The sequence below is a fragment of the Gambusia affinis genome, linkage group LG05 (assembly GCF_019740435.1).
Source record: "Gambusia affinis linkage group LG05, SWU_Gaff_1.0, whole genome shotgun sequence".
NCBI classification, from domain to species: Eukaryota; Metazoa; Chordata; class Actinopteri; order Cyprinodontiformes; family Poeciliidae; genus Gambusia; species Gambusia affinis.
Window position 1 is genome coordinate 15,719,837 of NC_057872.1, and position 15,560 is coordinate 15,735,396.

A 15,560-nucleotide genomic window follows, 5' to 3' on the forward strand; every position below is an offset into this window, starting at 1 on the left:
TGCAACAAGACAATAAGTTATTTATTTTGTAACAGTTTCATCATGTTGGTACTTGTCTAAAAATGTGTTGCTTTTAGAAATAATACTTATCTAACACAACCAACCAATCTTACAGTATATACACATACAATGAAGACATGAAGCTCTAAAAAAGTAGTGCCAGTGTAACAACAAGCTTCAGAATCACACAACACCCAAATATTGCACGTACATTTATAAATATACACTTTGACATTGTGCCCCTTTTCTATAGCCTATGCATGTGGTAGCGTGTTTAGTGAATGTAAATGTAAACTGCAAGGTATTCAGCTTGGTTTGAAGGAAACGGGGAGAAATTAAGTTCTGTGGATTATAAATCCAGAAGCTACACTTCTTACACACAGATTTGCAGGAATTCATAGACACTCACTGAACTCATTAAATGCACTTGTGCATAGATCTCAGTTGTCTGCACAAAAACAAGAAGTTTTGTCCTCTCAACATAATCCACTCGGTCTTCAGTTGTGGTGCTTCATTGCAACGTATAAACAATTGACATGTGTGGGTAATTTAGCCTGACTTGTTTGTTGTTTTGTCCCACTTTGTGTGCTGTGACCTCACTTGTTCTGGTCCCAGAGTTCGTGGCACTGCCGGTTTTTTGCTTTGAGTCAGTTTCTTTAAAACAAATGAAGGTAAAAGACTTCCAAAACAGGGACTGGAGCATCCAGATATTACAGATCTCAGATCTGAATTAGGTCATTCAGAAGGTGCAGCTTCCTCCTAAACCACAAGCTTTTAATCAAGTGCTGTCATTCATCTTCTTCAGGCATCCCCAGTTTGATCAGATGTTAGCTTCTCCTGGTCAGAGACATTGTCATCTGCTGGCGGCCGTGCTCGATCGAAGAAACCACACTGAGGGAATCACATTCACAAGTCAATATGCAACAGAACAAAAATGCTGTCAAAGACATACTACAGAAACCATATTAGAAAACTGTGCCAAAGTTTAACGTTCTGAGTCAATAGATCTTGATTAATGGTTGCTCTTTGAGATCTTTCAAAGTTTTTCTCTGGACTTTTCCTGGTTTTATGCCAATTTCCACTCTAGAACAGTGAGACTCCAGAAAATCTAATCCTTTTGAAATCATAGTTCAGAATTAAAGGAACACTTGCTGTAAGCTTTAGCAACTGAAATGTATACATTTTTTATATTAAGTAGAGTGAAAGTCTATTCAACTGGGCAAAGAAATTAGTTGGCTGCAGAGCTTATGAAATAATGCATCTAAACTGGCCTTAGCCTTTCCAATTTAAAATATGGTGACTCTCTATTACAATTTATTGTGGTAATATCTGATATCTGCTTTATTGTTCCTTCACATTTGTACAAATCAAAGCTGGTTCAGGAAAGTAAGAACATATTTTTTGTTGTTGTTTCGACCACCTATGAACCGGTAATGGACGCAAAGGTAGTGCAGTACCTTTTATTGTAATGGGGTGTGAGAGTCTTTAACATGCGAAAAAACCTTTTGCTGCCAAGGCGGCAAAATATCTGTTTCCAACTGCAAAGAGGAACCTGATGACAGTAGAGGCTGCTTATCAGTGAGGCGTAGCCTTCATCTACCAGCATGACCTTGTCATGTCTCATCAGGTCTTATGCCACAGTTACAACAAAATCCAGCTCACAGTGGGCTGGCAGTGCTTCTTGTAATTTATCATACTGTTCTTAGTGGTGATTCAGAGCAGTGGCAGCATCCTGAATCATGAAAATACTATAGTGCTATGATCAGTCGCCTTGAATTCAAAGAATAGTTTTCACTTCTAAGGAGAAGTGCACAAATCTCCAAACTGTGCATGCAAGCTGAACAAAAGGAGTTGTGTCCTCTGGCCAGATACTGAAAATGCTAAATATTTTGACCAAACAGTCAATAAGACATCCTGCCACTGTAATTAGTGATGAGAGGAAGACAGGGTGACAGGGTGAGCAGCAGTCTACAGCAACTCTCAGTGAGATCATCTAAGAGTGATAAAAAATAAAAAATAAAAAAAAGAAACCGTTTTTATCTGGATCTTTGGTCACATCCTTACAAACTGTACAAAATAATCCCCGAGTTATTCTAGTTTTTTTTTCAGAACTATAAAAAATACAGAACATATCTGGATGTTATGTTGACATAGTACGGTAAAATGACTAAACAGAAAATGTCAGAAAAGAAGACAAGTCCAATGAAAAACTTTCAAAAGCTTATGGTAGCCTGAGGAACTATTGATGAGAGCCACAACCTAGAAGAACTGTCTTCCCTTTTAGAACCAAAATCTTTAAAAATCTTTAAAAATCAGAATTAGAATAAGACTGTTGCACAATACTGTGAAAACAACTTCTGCTTATTTACCTTCCACATAGCTAATGTCAGCATGGCCAGCACCAGCAGGCCTAGCAGTATGGCCAGAATGATGACCCAGAGTGGAACAGCAAACGACACATCAGGAGTCCCCCATAACACCAGGGTTCCCATCTGGAGACAAAAAAGATGCAAATGACGCCAAATTTATTTGACCAACCTGAGAATATACATGTATGGTGTTTACTTATCGTTTCTTTCTTACTGATATTCTGTGCTGAGGCAGAGCAGGGGGCTGAATACGATAAGGCACAGATATGACCATGAAGGACACCGTTGAGTTGAGAATGTATGGGTCGTTACGCCGCTTTAAGATAAAATACACAACTTAATAGGTGGGAAAACATTCAAAGCGCAATATTCAAACAATTTATGAAATTTAAGAATTACTACCTGTAGAAATGTATGTGCCCACAGTCTCGATCTAATCTTAAGCACAGCACTCTGGCCTCGATCCAACCGACCAACCACACACGTAATCCTTAGACAGGAGATGTTGGTGCAGTTCTGAATGTGGAAAGTAGGAAGACAGACATGAAGCACCTGTGGATCACTAATGAGTGTTTTTCTAGCTTGTTTTCTCACCAAGGTCTTGCTGCTATAACTTTCAGCTGTGCTGACAGATCGTTTGTGGCGGTGAGGAGGATCAGTGGTGTTCCTCAGGAAACCCAACAGCTCTGGGGTGTCCTGCAGAGAGGAGATCTGAAACAAGGAGACGGGGACAGAATATTAAGAGTCTGGGATTTAGAAATGGTGGCTCTAGACCATAAACGTTATGTTTATCAAGGAAGAGTTTCAGTTTTACAGTACAGACATATCTCTGTCTTGTTTTAGGGGTCTATAAGGTGCATATAACCATCGCAAATAAGCAGAGGAGGAAGCAATAAAAACAATGTTCAAATATCTTTGGCATGTATTTGGGCTTTCTGAAGACAATTCTTCCATGAAACTCAATGATTGCCACATACTGCTTATTTTATCAGCATCCAGGAGACTCATGAAGTGACCTTATCAACCGCTGAAAAGGACATGCAAAGCCCAAAGATTTAGACGACGTAATAAAATCCCACTAAACGTCCAGCTGCAGAAACAAGTGTAAAATCTGATCAAAGAATATCTGGTATAAAGTTGGATTTAAGGAGATTTAATTTCCCCGGTTACACTGTCACATGGACAATGAGAAAAAGAAAAGACAGGAGAAAATAACCCACATGTCCTCAAGTTTCAGATAACACAGATAGATTTTATTGTTTCTGCTCTGGAAGCTCAGCTTTGGAGGGCGGCCAGAGGGAACAGCTTGATTTAATATTTTAATTTAAATATTTGAAAAAGCCAGCACGCTGAGCACACATTGATTATTTTTTTCTCCTCAGACCAACTATTTTTGGAACCAGAATGCCATTTGTTTTCTTCCTCTCCTCCAGCCCTGTGATTAGAAACAGAACCACAGACTTTTTAACGAACAAATGAGGACATTTTATGCCACAGTTGGCCGATTGATTAAATGACTGATTCTGCAACGTTATCTCAGAAACATCAGTTTAAGAAGAATCTGCTGTAATCAAAGCAGTGTACACAAAGAAGCTAATATTTTCTCATTAAAGTTAAAAGAAAGATGGGATCACTGCTAATGGAAACTCTTCCAACGTCTGAAACGTGTGTCCCTCCTCCTTATTTTAGGATCTCGTTGGAGTAGCAGTAGGAACTGTATGCAGGACATTATTTTGTATAAAAATGGGATACATTTGTCTTTCACATTTATTGAAGCCACTGTAGACAGCCTTAAAATAACCATTTATGGTAGGAGTACACTATCACACTGAAAAATTTAAGCATTTTATATTGAGTACATTGCTTTACAGAGAAAACAAATCAGTTCAACCTAAAGGTTGACAATACATATTAACGTGGTTACATGGTTATTGTAGAAAGTTGAGTTTGTGCTTGGTGAACCTTTTCTGATTAATTAATTATTTATTTATTTATTTATTTATTTATTTATTTATTTATTTATTTATTTATTTATTTATTTATTTATTATTTATTATTTTTTTTTTATTATTTAAATGACAACTCATTTTCTGGTAGATGCTGTCAGATTTCTTTTTTAATTCTCAGATTTCAAAGAGTTCATGATGCTGTTCACCTTAGAATCATTCACAGACAAACGGCTTCACAGATCCTCCACCATGCAGAACAGTGGTTTTGAGAGATGTTCTACTATTATTGATCAATGGTTTCATGGCTAACTCAGTTTGCCAGTACTGGTTTTCTAAAAAGCTCAAAGTTGGCCTCCTCTCACCGATTCATGTCGTTCATTTCAGTTAATAAAGTTGGAGAAGCATTTAGAAAACTGTACATGTTTACGTTTGTGTGGGTAGGACAAAGAAGTATTTTGCCACGAGTCCCTTTACATTTAGCAAATAAATTAAAAGGCTGCTATGGAGACTTGGTGATCACTTGATACCAGTCTTCGCTGAATCAAGCTCTGACAATTTGTTTTTAGCCCCTTCCCACCGTCTCTGTGTGTGGTTCTCATTCAGCTTTGTTTATGCCACAGTTACCATTGTTAAAAAGTCAACTTTTATAGATGTGAGTAATTTAAGGTGGGTTGCAAATTTTTATAGCCGTGTCCTGACTTGCAATGATCAACACATGTCCGCCTTATTTGAATGTCAAGTTCTCTAGTCTTGCTCATTTCAAAGAGTGATAAAGGAGCCTCTGTGTCATGGCATGTTAATCTAAAATTGAAAACACTGCTAACCTCAACTTAAAATTGAGAAATTTAAACTACAAAAATGCTTCAGCTACATTTGTTTAGTAAGAATTGTCATACGGGGGGCAGTTGGTGTTGCACCCATGATTTTGTTAAAATAATACTTCATAACATGGGATTTTTGCTTCACTGAATGAATCCAAATAAAGGAAGAGAATTTTTTAAATATTCGCCGGAGGATTCTGCTACCGCAATGAAAACACGTCTTGACCAGGGGATGGTGTTGAATACAACAAAACACTTGTCAAATGAATCAAACCTTCAAAATTGCAAAGGTTCAGGACATATGTATATTTCATGTTTATGTATATTTATATTATTGATTTCCATTACAGCAAGTATTTCTATGAGTCCAAAAGTTTTGGTTTTGGAATACGTGTCCAAATGCATGAGCTTGTAAAACATTGATGAAACCTGGAGGCCTTGTGGGTTGAGGCTGGTGTTTGTCCGGCAGCTAATTGGGCCGTCAGTTTGAATCTCCATGGCGTACAGCAGGTTCTCGTCACGGAAACGGGCAGGCCAGCCGACCTGAAGCTCAGCCTGCCCAATACTACTGGGACCGGCGTTGTGGAGCTGGAGAGAGAGAAGCAAAAACAGAGAGCTGTCAAGGTTTTACCCTCTTCTCCCCTATTAGCAGGCCTCATGTGACCAGGGCTGTAATCAGGTTATCATAACTGTGGTACGATGAGACAGGCCACCTGTGTTTTCATGAAGATAATGCTAATGCAGCCTTCTGTCTCTGGGGATTGAAAGGCAAGACAAGTAAAAACTTCATCAGGTTCATTGTCAAAACTAGTGGGAATGAGTTATGAGCCTAAATCGACCCTCAATTTAATAAATCCTCTTTTTGCCGTCTTCGTCTCACCCCGACGCAGATCTCCCATCATCCCCTACCTATAATATACTGAAGCAAGTCACCCAAACAGGACAATGATTCTATCCTGGTGCTGCAGGGCAAGAATTAAAAAAAAAAGAGGAAAAAAAAACTCAGTCCTCTAGAACTAGAAGCAGCTGCCCACTGGGAAAAGTACCACAAATGAAAATCATTATCAGCTGCAGAACAGGACAGACAATGCTGCACTCAGGTTCAATGAAGCTGCCCGGCCATTTAAAGCAAAACGAAATCAGTGCAGACTGACAATGGCTTGCTGTAATCCGTCTGCAGTTCTCACTCCTTCTGCCTTTTTTGTCTTTATCTCAAAATGTTCATTTGCAACACTCATTTATTGCACACTTCCGTGTCTGTCCTCCCTCCTTCATTACTTAACTCCTTATTTCATTCTGTTTTTCTTCCTTCTAAGGCTTCCCTACCCTCACAGCAGTAATTACTGCTGAGCTGGAAACCTTTGATGAGCCACATCCTAATTCTTTATAGAGCCACTGGTTTTACTGTGACTGTGTTTTAGTGTTGCTGTTTACTTTATACCGAAGAGCTCTCGCCTCCTCTTAGCCTGACTGCAACGTTCAACACCTATTTTATCCCCTCATTTTTTCTTCTTTATCACCAAAATTAAGGACAAGAACCGCAGAGTTTGATGTGCCCTCCCCCTTCCCACTCCATAGCTCTCCACTTAATTTAATAGAAAACTGGCTAAGTAGTTTTCAGTTGATCTTTCTGTCTAATAGAGCTAATTGCTTTCAATTTTGACATATATGCATCTGAAATGTACCTCATATATGTGTGTTACTTGTGGACCAACGTCATCCTCCTTAACAGGTTTCTTTTTGGGTTCCCAGTTTGGGAATGGCAGCACAACCTGAGAGGGATGAGACACCCTGCAAGGACAAATTGATTGAATGCAAACACATGGTTTTATCTGAAAACACACACAGGGCAACAAACAGAAACGAAAAATGGCCCAACAAACATGCATGGACACGCCCTCACACCTTAGAGTAATTTAAGAGAGGTCAATTAACATGACAAACGTGATTCTGGACTGTGAGAGAAAGATGGAGTGCCTGGAACCCAGGCATGTTGGAGAACATGCAAACTCCACGTTTTTCCTCCTCTTTTATTTAGATGTCTAGGTTTCCAGTTAGCAGTGTGGTGTTTGCAAGCTGCATGGATATGCAATCAAACTATTTAGGCGTCACCCCATGATCAAGGCTAATTATCTCATTTCAACTTGAGAGTAAAATCGTCATCATGCTTTACAACAGTACTTTAAATACAACTAAAATGCAATATTCGTAATATTTCTCCCACTTCTCCCCATTGCTTCTTCGTTTGCGTGCTCAACTGACCACACCTAAACAACAGCATGTCGGGCACCAGGCTTTGAAGTGTGTGTGAGAGCTTGTGTGTATGCATTAGCATGGAGGAGCTGACAAATAACCCTGTATGAGTACAGCTTGGTTTGAATCTGTCAATAAATATGTCCTGTTGTATAGAAATCCAAGCATCGCTTCCTACAAACAAGCAAAAACTTGCAGACATGCTGGACTCACCCGCGTAAATCAAGCTGAGCTTTAGCAGCAACGGTCAAATTCAGACTGACCATGTTACTTTCAGAGTTGTCCTTGTTGGAGCTGCAGAGAAAAAACAAAATCACAAACACAATAAGCAGAAATGCCTTAAAATCTGTTTTTAAATACACTAACCAAACCTATTTAAAATAAACCCCTTTCAAAGAGATGCATGTTTGTCATAAGATAAAATGAAAACAAGATGAGTATTTGAAAGGACGGCACAACAAAAGAGTGAAAACAAAGTCAGAAATGGCAATTATAAGCATCTGTACGCTATGATGTAATAACCATTTCAAAACTGAAGACGCGGCTGTTCTAATCAAAAGAGATAATGAGTTCCAGCAATGATCTCAAAAACACATTTAACGTGATTTTGGTATAAATGCTAACAGAAGCTTCTGGAACGGCCCTGACCTCAGTCCATTTGGGAATGTCCTTTAAAGTCAGTCACTTTAAAAGAGCTGCGTGAATTTTGCCAAGATGTCCAGACAAATATTCAATCAGAATTATGCCAGAGGCTTTTTGATGGCTGTAAAAACAACTTAGTTGGAAGCAACAAGCTACTAATGTGAGTGGGAATGTGTGCATATTTTTTTTTACCATGCATGTATAATATTGACACTATAAAGGCAAAAACCCCCCCCCAAACAACAACAGTGAATTCAAAGTTTAGACTCATGTTCATATTTGTAGGATGTATTGAAGTTTCTTGTGTTATCATTGTACAGTGGAGGACAAAGAAAAGTTCAAATAAATCAATAGAATCTCAAAATGAATGTGACGTTTTCTTTATGAGTGCATGTGAAGTTTTCACCCGGACTGTGTGTCTTTCAATTCAATTGCATTCATCTCATTTATTACAAAGAGCTGCTGTAATAAACTCAAAGACGGTCATAATGAAAATAGTGTGATATTCAGCTGACTCCTTGAAAAGTTCGCTTTGTGAATAGCTGCAAGTACAAAATGACAAATGGTGCAATGGAAGAAACAGTTTGCGTTGCGTTTCTCCTGTCCCTAGCTCTCTCCGTCCCTGCGGCCAGCCACATGAGACGGCAGACAGTGGTGGTATCAGCACGGACTCGGGACACATGTACACAGATCAGAGGAAAGACAAACAAATCCCTGTGTGTATGTTGTGTGTGTGTGTGTGTGTGTGCGCGTGAGCTCATGATTGTGTCACCTGTGGATCTGTAGCTCAAAGCTGATTTTCGGTCCCGAGTCTTCCAGCCTCTGGACTGAAAACCTCAAACCAACGGACAGCTGTTCAGGAACATCAAGAAACCCAAGAAACAGAGAAAATGTATCAAAATCACGTGACGACAGAATGAGGAGGGACCCTATAGGAAGACGGTGAGGAATTAGATGCATGTGTACATCAAAGGCAGCGCTGAACAGACAGTAAAATCCTTGTAACCGGATCCCCCCCTCTGTTACTTCATAGTCACAATATCTGGATTGTGTATGCGTGTGTTGATAACAGCAAGTTTCCTAAATCTGACAAAAGCCAGACTACAGACACATACTTAAAAACCACAGTCAAGTTCCTCGTCTCTCCTCTGTTTAAATCTCCCTGTCCTCCAGGCTAACGCAAAACACGTGGAGGCTTCGGTATGCCATCGACTGCAGTGGCGCGTGTGTATTTACATGCACATGTGATCTTCGCTGAAAAACAGGACGAGCCTCCGATGCAGAGTGGGGGAAATGACAGCATGCAGACTTGTATTAAAAACTTCAAGAGCCATGTCTGCAGGGGGTGAGGGGCTACAAAGTCAAACTATCTTTACGGGACAAGTTAGGGAGACTTGGAAGGGAAAAACCAGGCAGGGGAAGATCTAAAGAGGCAGGCATCAAATTGGAACGAGCCTCCATCAGCTAAAAGAAGAGGATGGATGACAGGGAAACTCAAGGACAACACAGTCAACTCTGCTACTGGTCTGTCGATTGAAAACCTGAAAGTACAGGGAGTTGCCAAAAGTTTTATTTTGTGTGTTTGTTGAAAGAATTGATTATGTGTCTTCTTTGTGAAGTTGTATGTAAAAGAAGCTGCTATTGACACCCGTTTTAACTTTTCCCCAGGAGCTTGCAGTTGTCATGTCAATCTGAACTGTCTGTGTGTCCAAAACGCATTTAGGTGAAGTAAATAAACTTCTTCTGCGTCTGGGTATAGTAATCCTGGGGCTGCTCAGCTTTGGCTCATTAGTTTTAGATACAATGCAGAAAAACAATGGTTCTTCAGAGCAACATTGGGGAAAGTGGTTCAGGGCAGTGGCTTGAGAAATTCTTTGGGGTTATTTTGGTTCTTTCATCAGTCTACGTTTGCAACATTGCAAATAAAAGATGGTTTTTGTGCAGTTTGTTATAAATGTCACATGTCAACATAAGATATGTGTAAAACCATTTATTCACTAACTTATTAAATTGACTGAGGTTTTTGAAAGATTTCTGTATGATTTTCCTTACAGAAATGTGTCAACATTTCTTCTTAAAGATATAAATGCTTTAATTTGCTGTTATACTTAACTAAAGTATGACAAAAGGATTTTTATGTAAATTCTAACCAGTGTCCACACTTCTTTGATTTCCTATCGTCCATACAGCATCTTAGTTCACAGTTTTATCTGTAATAACAAAGCACCTTCAGATAGTTTGAACAGAAAAGCTCCACACACCATTTTATACCCATTTGATTAACCATACATTATCAGGTTAATTTTCTAGATAGTTAAATATTTTCATGAAATTTGGAAAGCAAGAAAACAATAATAGTCATGAGATTTGAACATTTTATAATTGTTATCTTATATTGAATTCTTATAAATAGTCTGGTAGAAAAGAGTCAAGACTGCACTGTAATTCATGGTGAAGGACTTAAAAAAAAACATTCTCCAGCTGAGACGCAGACAGCTCCATGTTGCAAAATAATCTCCTACTAAAGAGATAGATAATTACATTGATCGAAGTATTAGCTCTACGTGATCAAACGTCTTGAAATATCAGACATAATAAGACTCAATAAGATTAAAACTGAAGAGGTAAGCCACAGTGTCTTCATAAATTCCCAATTTTTACTTAAGGTTGGCCAGATCTCTTAAAAAGAGATTTTAAATCGCAATGAGACAAGCTAGGTTAAATAAAGTCTGTGTTCACAGGAAAACAAAAAGTGAATCATTTTTAGTAAACCTTTTGACACTTTTCTAAATTTTTCAATAACAAAAACATCCATAGCACAATTATAAACCAACTAATATTAGCTTCTTCTTTCATTACAAAGAGCAAAAACAATTTTCTTTTTTTTAAAATAATATTCTGCACATCAAGCCCAGAATGCACAACTACTACTAGATTAAGCAGCGGCCTACTCTTTTTGTATTTGGGTTAAATCTATGCATCAGAATAAAAACAACAATACATAAATGTTATATATAGAAATATGATTTCTATAAACTATTTTAGGATTGAAAGTTGGTTTTCTGTTTTAAATGAAAGCAATTAGCCCGTAATAAGTATTTCATATATACTATGATATTGTGTTATTTTTACCTAAGGCTATTAGAAATCTCATTCTTACATGCCAAATGTGCACCGTCCACAATTTTAAGCTTTCAGTGGCTAAACACTGACACAAAATGAGTAACAAAACCAAATAAATGCAAAAACAAACGTAATAGAAAACATGAAGATCTGCAATTAACCATTTAAGAAAACACTTTATTAGATTCCATGAATATTTTTCTGTTCATTGCAAATCATGTATTAGATAACATAGATAACATAGGAACTCCAATTTTCTGTGGAGTTCCACAGAAAATTGGTAAATGTTTGATAAACTAAATGAACTAAACTGTTTACAGTAAAGAAAGAGAAAATTCAGGCATAGCGGCAGACCAGTGAGTAGAAATCTGCATTTCTTCAGGCATGGACACCAATCACTCTGCACTGAGCCTCTACAGCCGTCATGTGGCACAAACAATGAGCTCTAGTGGTCCAACTAGAGCTTAGAGAGCTCATATGGAGTGTGTGTAAAGGTATGTTCTGCATAAGTTGATGGATTCCCGAGCGTCCAACAGGGCAAGGGGAAAAGTTGAATATGGGAAACATCTGGCCAGCTGTCGAGCACACAAACACACATGGCCCCCCTCCTCCAAACTGTGAAACATGACCGCATAATTGATTTATCAGAATGCCCCGTGTCAACTCCCAAGAGCTGACGCACCTCTCTGCCAGCCTTGACATCTTTAAAAGAAAGCCTCGTGCGACAGGCTCTTTTTTTTTTTTAGCCGAGTGCATGTGCAACAGAGTGCTAGAATTTCATGTAGGTAGAGACCGCTCTTTATCTTACAAAGCCTCAGCTTCCTGCATGTGTCGGCCGCGCAGGAGCTTAATGGATTATTACCGTGGCACGCATGCACAAGTTGAGCGTGACACAAGCACAACCATGGGAGCCAGAGGGTGAAGAATGAGGGTCAAGGTGATGATCGGTAAACTTTGGAAACCATCACTCAAATTAGGCTTGAAGGGGAGGCGAGGATTTCCTAGCTTGGATGTTTTATTAAAGCGCCCGAGTCTGTGTTTATCCTTTTTGAGGAGTCACAACTCACCTCCGTTCCTGTCACCATTGGGTTCCCGAGGTCACAAACCACCATTCTGGACTCGTTGATTGTCTTGTACTCGCAGTTCAGCTGAGAGAGAGACTGCAGGAAGAAAAACAGATGAGACTGAGAATGTTAGGAAAGAGAGAAGGAAGTAAGAGAGACCATCAGATCAGAGTCAAGAGGAGGGTGGAGATAGGCGAGGAAGAGTGATGGATACTCTGACACTAACAATATAATCAATCAAATAGCTCCATTACACACTCATTAGCACAAATACACACACACGTGGGGACGCAAACACACACACGCGCACAAGCTGACCCTATCCATTACCATGGTTCCTAATGCAGCCTGTTAATCATAATAGGGGCTTTTGGGCTGATGCCAGTAAAGCATATCCTGCTGATAGCCTCGCAGTAATTAGGCCAAATGCATGACTTAATGACACAACAGGAAGTGATGCTGCACCTTAACTGCAGCCTCAAATAGCACACTTCCTTAACTCATATTTGGCTGAGCCTCAACAAGAAAACTGTGTTAGTCTACATACATGTCATGTTAAGTTAAATTAGATTTTTTAGGGATGCATTTGAACCATTATTATTATTATTATTATTATTATTATTATTATTATTATTATTATTATTATTATTATTATTATTATTATTATTATTATTATTATTATTATTATTATTATTATTATTAAGTAGAAAGGAGAGATAAGACTAATTCAGAGACTATTTAAAAGAAAAACTAGGTGCACAAGTTCCATTTTAGTTCTGATTGTGTCTTATTGTCATAGTTTTAAAACCATACATAGTGGCTCATATATATTCATATAAGTCTTTTTAATATATAGATTAGCAAGTTGGGTACTGGCTATGAAACCAAACACTTTTCATAGCCAACTCTTGACAGAGGAGTTCATTAAATTTGTTTTTGTTTCTTGATATGGAACCCACTTTTAAACAAGGTACATATCTTTTATATTTTAGTTTATCTTAGATCCTTTCCAAAATCATAATGTTAGCCTGATTTATCCATTCAAAACGTTGCTTTATTCTGTGTTTAAGATCACTGCACTGTTGATATGCCAAGATGTCAAATTTACTGCTAATGAAGGGAAATGGAGAAAAATAACTTCTGGGAAAAGGTTTTAGAGTCAGATGAGACAAATATGAAGATGTATGGCCAGCATAGCAAAAACATGACTGAGATTGAGATTTTTAAACTTAAGAAAAATCTAACAGCAAGAATGGTGACGGTAGGATCATACCGGGGCTTTGTTTCAGTACCTCCAAATTCTTCAACGTTACCTCAGATGAACAGTTAAATGTTTGAAACATGGAAACCACTGGATGTTACATAAGTTTACCAAACATCCGAACTGAAAGCAGGTTAACACAACATCCAACTGAACTCAATTTAATAATTAGCAATTTATGGAGAATTTTTAAGAGCTAGATCTGAACCAAGAACATCAACCTGGAAGCTTACAAGACTGGTCAAAGATCAAGCCTGAAACACGCCACAAACTTGGTGATTGCTAAAAAAAAAAGTTTCTGGCTTCTCTGAAACTTGCTTTGGGAAATTTAACCCAATAGAAGTGTGTGTTCACTTGTGCACCCAGTTCAAGATTAAAACATCATGTCTGCGATGAGTGCATGTAAGCTTCTGGTCCTGAGTCCCTACCTCCACCCTGCGCTCCACTCCAATGTAGTCAGCCTCTGGTGGTATCAGTGTGTACAGCTCGCTCTCGTAGGCCCCCTCCCCGCGGTTCGCTGCGGTGATGGTCAGCATGATCAGATTGTCGTCTCCAATCACCAACTCTGAGCGATCCCTGGATTTGTGTGTTGAGACAACAGCACAGAGACAAAGATGGACAAAAAGACGCAAATTACTGCATTTATCATTTTTAGGACTGGAGTTAATGTGCAATCAGCTGCAAAGGAATGCAACACCCCCCGTCCAACAGTGCGTGAGCCTGTATATGTTAGTCACTGGCCGGTGAGAGGATATTTATATAAGGCTGCCATGGAGATGCCGTACAGCTGGAAACACTATACAGAGAAGGCTGTTTCACATACATGTGTGCACGCAAAATCTCTCACAGGTTAAAAAGGACCAAAATGTGAGCAGGTTCAATGTAAACTTTGTTCATTGGTTGAGGAATAGCAGATTTTCTGTCTTTTCTTTCTTGTGTGTCAGTTCTTAGGATGTCTAACTGTTGAGCATTTGCAGGTTGGGGTCAGAGGGCGTCACTGTTAAAGTCTTACATGCTGGCGGAGAGCTGCAGGTCGGGGATGCATATGTTGTCATCACCGCAGTCCAGCAGGATGTAAGCCTGGGAAGAAGAGGTTATGGGAAAATGTTTCAGGTAATTCTACACATGTGGTTCTCAAACTTTTCTCACCAGCTTTTGTCAAGCATCTCCTTCCTGACAAATATGTGCCAACAGAGATAAAACTATGTCAAAAAACCTTTATTATTCTCTTGGTACACACTTAGTGGTATTTACAGTAACTTTTTTTGTTTTTCTTTACAATTTCCAGGTTTAAAGATGAAAAAGTTAACAGAAATTTCCTCTGAGTTTCCCCTATTCCAAGTGAAATATTGTTGGAGGTTTCTTTCAACCCTGACCTCAATCCAATATGGCTCCCTTACATGCAGGACTTAATAGCCACAGTAAGAACAGTTCGTGGGTACTTTCTTTTTTTTAAACACATGCCCGGTACTTCTTAACGTATACAAACTATTGCTTTAGATTTTATTCATGAAACAAAAGTAGACAAAAAAGAAAGCTGGAGATCTGTCTGAACATTTACATGTTGAGTTCTCGGATTATCTTTTAACCTGACAATCTGACTAATTTGTTCGTAAAATGCTAAGAAAGTCTTCGAAACTTTCATCAGTGGGTGTTGAAAAAACACAAAAAGTCGAGACATAATTGATAGTGGAGTCTTGCAAATTATAGTCAACCTACAAACGGAGAAATTTGTGTTTTTCAAATAATTAAGATTAAGTAATCAACAGGTGGATGAATACTCTTTAGAAGTTTGATCAAATCACCTCGCCAAGCATCAGCTCGGGAAAATTTAGAAGCTCTCAGTGTTTATTTGAACACATCCAGTTTGTTACAGAGCAATCAAAGGAGGGCTTACATATCATCAGTTGCATATCTAAAAAAAAAATTTTCTGTTGGTTTTGTTGTACAGCAGGCCATGTCTTCATCATTTCCTTAACCATCATAGATTTTATGGGTAATGGGGTTGAGCCTTTATGTCATTTAAAGTTGGTTGATGTGTAATTTTGGCAGCATTTTTTATGTGCATGCCGATACTT

General features: G+C 38.6%; 1 protein-coding gene across 1 annotated transcript in view; it reads right to left on the minus strand.

Moving 5' to 3' along the window:
• The window catches only part of itga8 (integrin, alpha 8), a 50,278-nt gene continuing 34,718 nt past the window's right edge, over positions 1-15,560 (minus strand). Inside the window, exons 19-30 of the mRNA XM_044117701.1 lie at positions 14,495-14,562; positions 13,911-14,058; positions 12,225-12,317; positions 8,807-8,886; positions 7,606-7,686; positions 6,825-6,930; positions 5,569-5,727; positions 2,964-3,080; positions 2,772-2,885; positions 2,584-2,685; positions 2,370-2,492; positions 1-891 (exon numbers count right to left, since the gene is read on the minus strand). Of these exons, the coding sequence (XP_043973636.1) occupies positions 802-891; positions 2,370-2,492; positions 2,584-2,685; positions 2,772-2,885; positions 2,964-3,080; positions 5,569-5,727; positions 6,825-6,930; positions 7,606-7,686; positions 8,807-8,886; positions 12,225-12,317; positions 13,911-14,058; positions 14,495-14,562 (1,281 nt within the window). The 3' untranslated portion in view covers positions 1-801. The remainder of the gene's footprint in view (positions 892-2,369; positions 2,493-2,583; positions 2,686-2,771; positions 2,886-2,963; positions 3,081-5,568; positions 5,728-6,824; positions 6,931-7,605; positions 7,687-8,806; positions 8,887-12,224; positions 12,318-13,910; positions 14,059-14,494; positions 14,563-15,560) is intronic.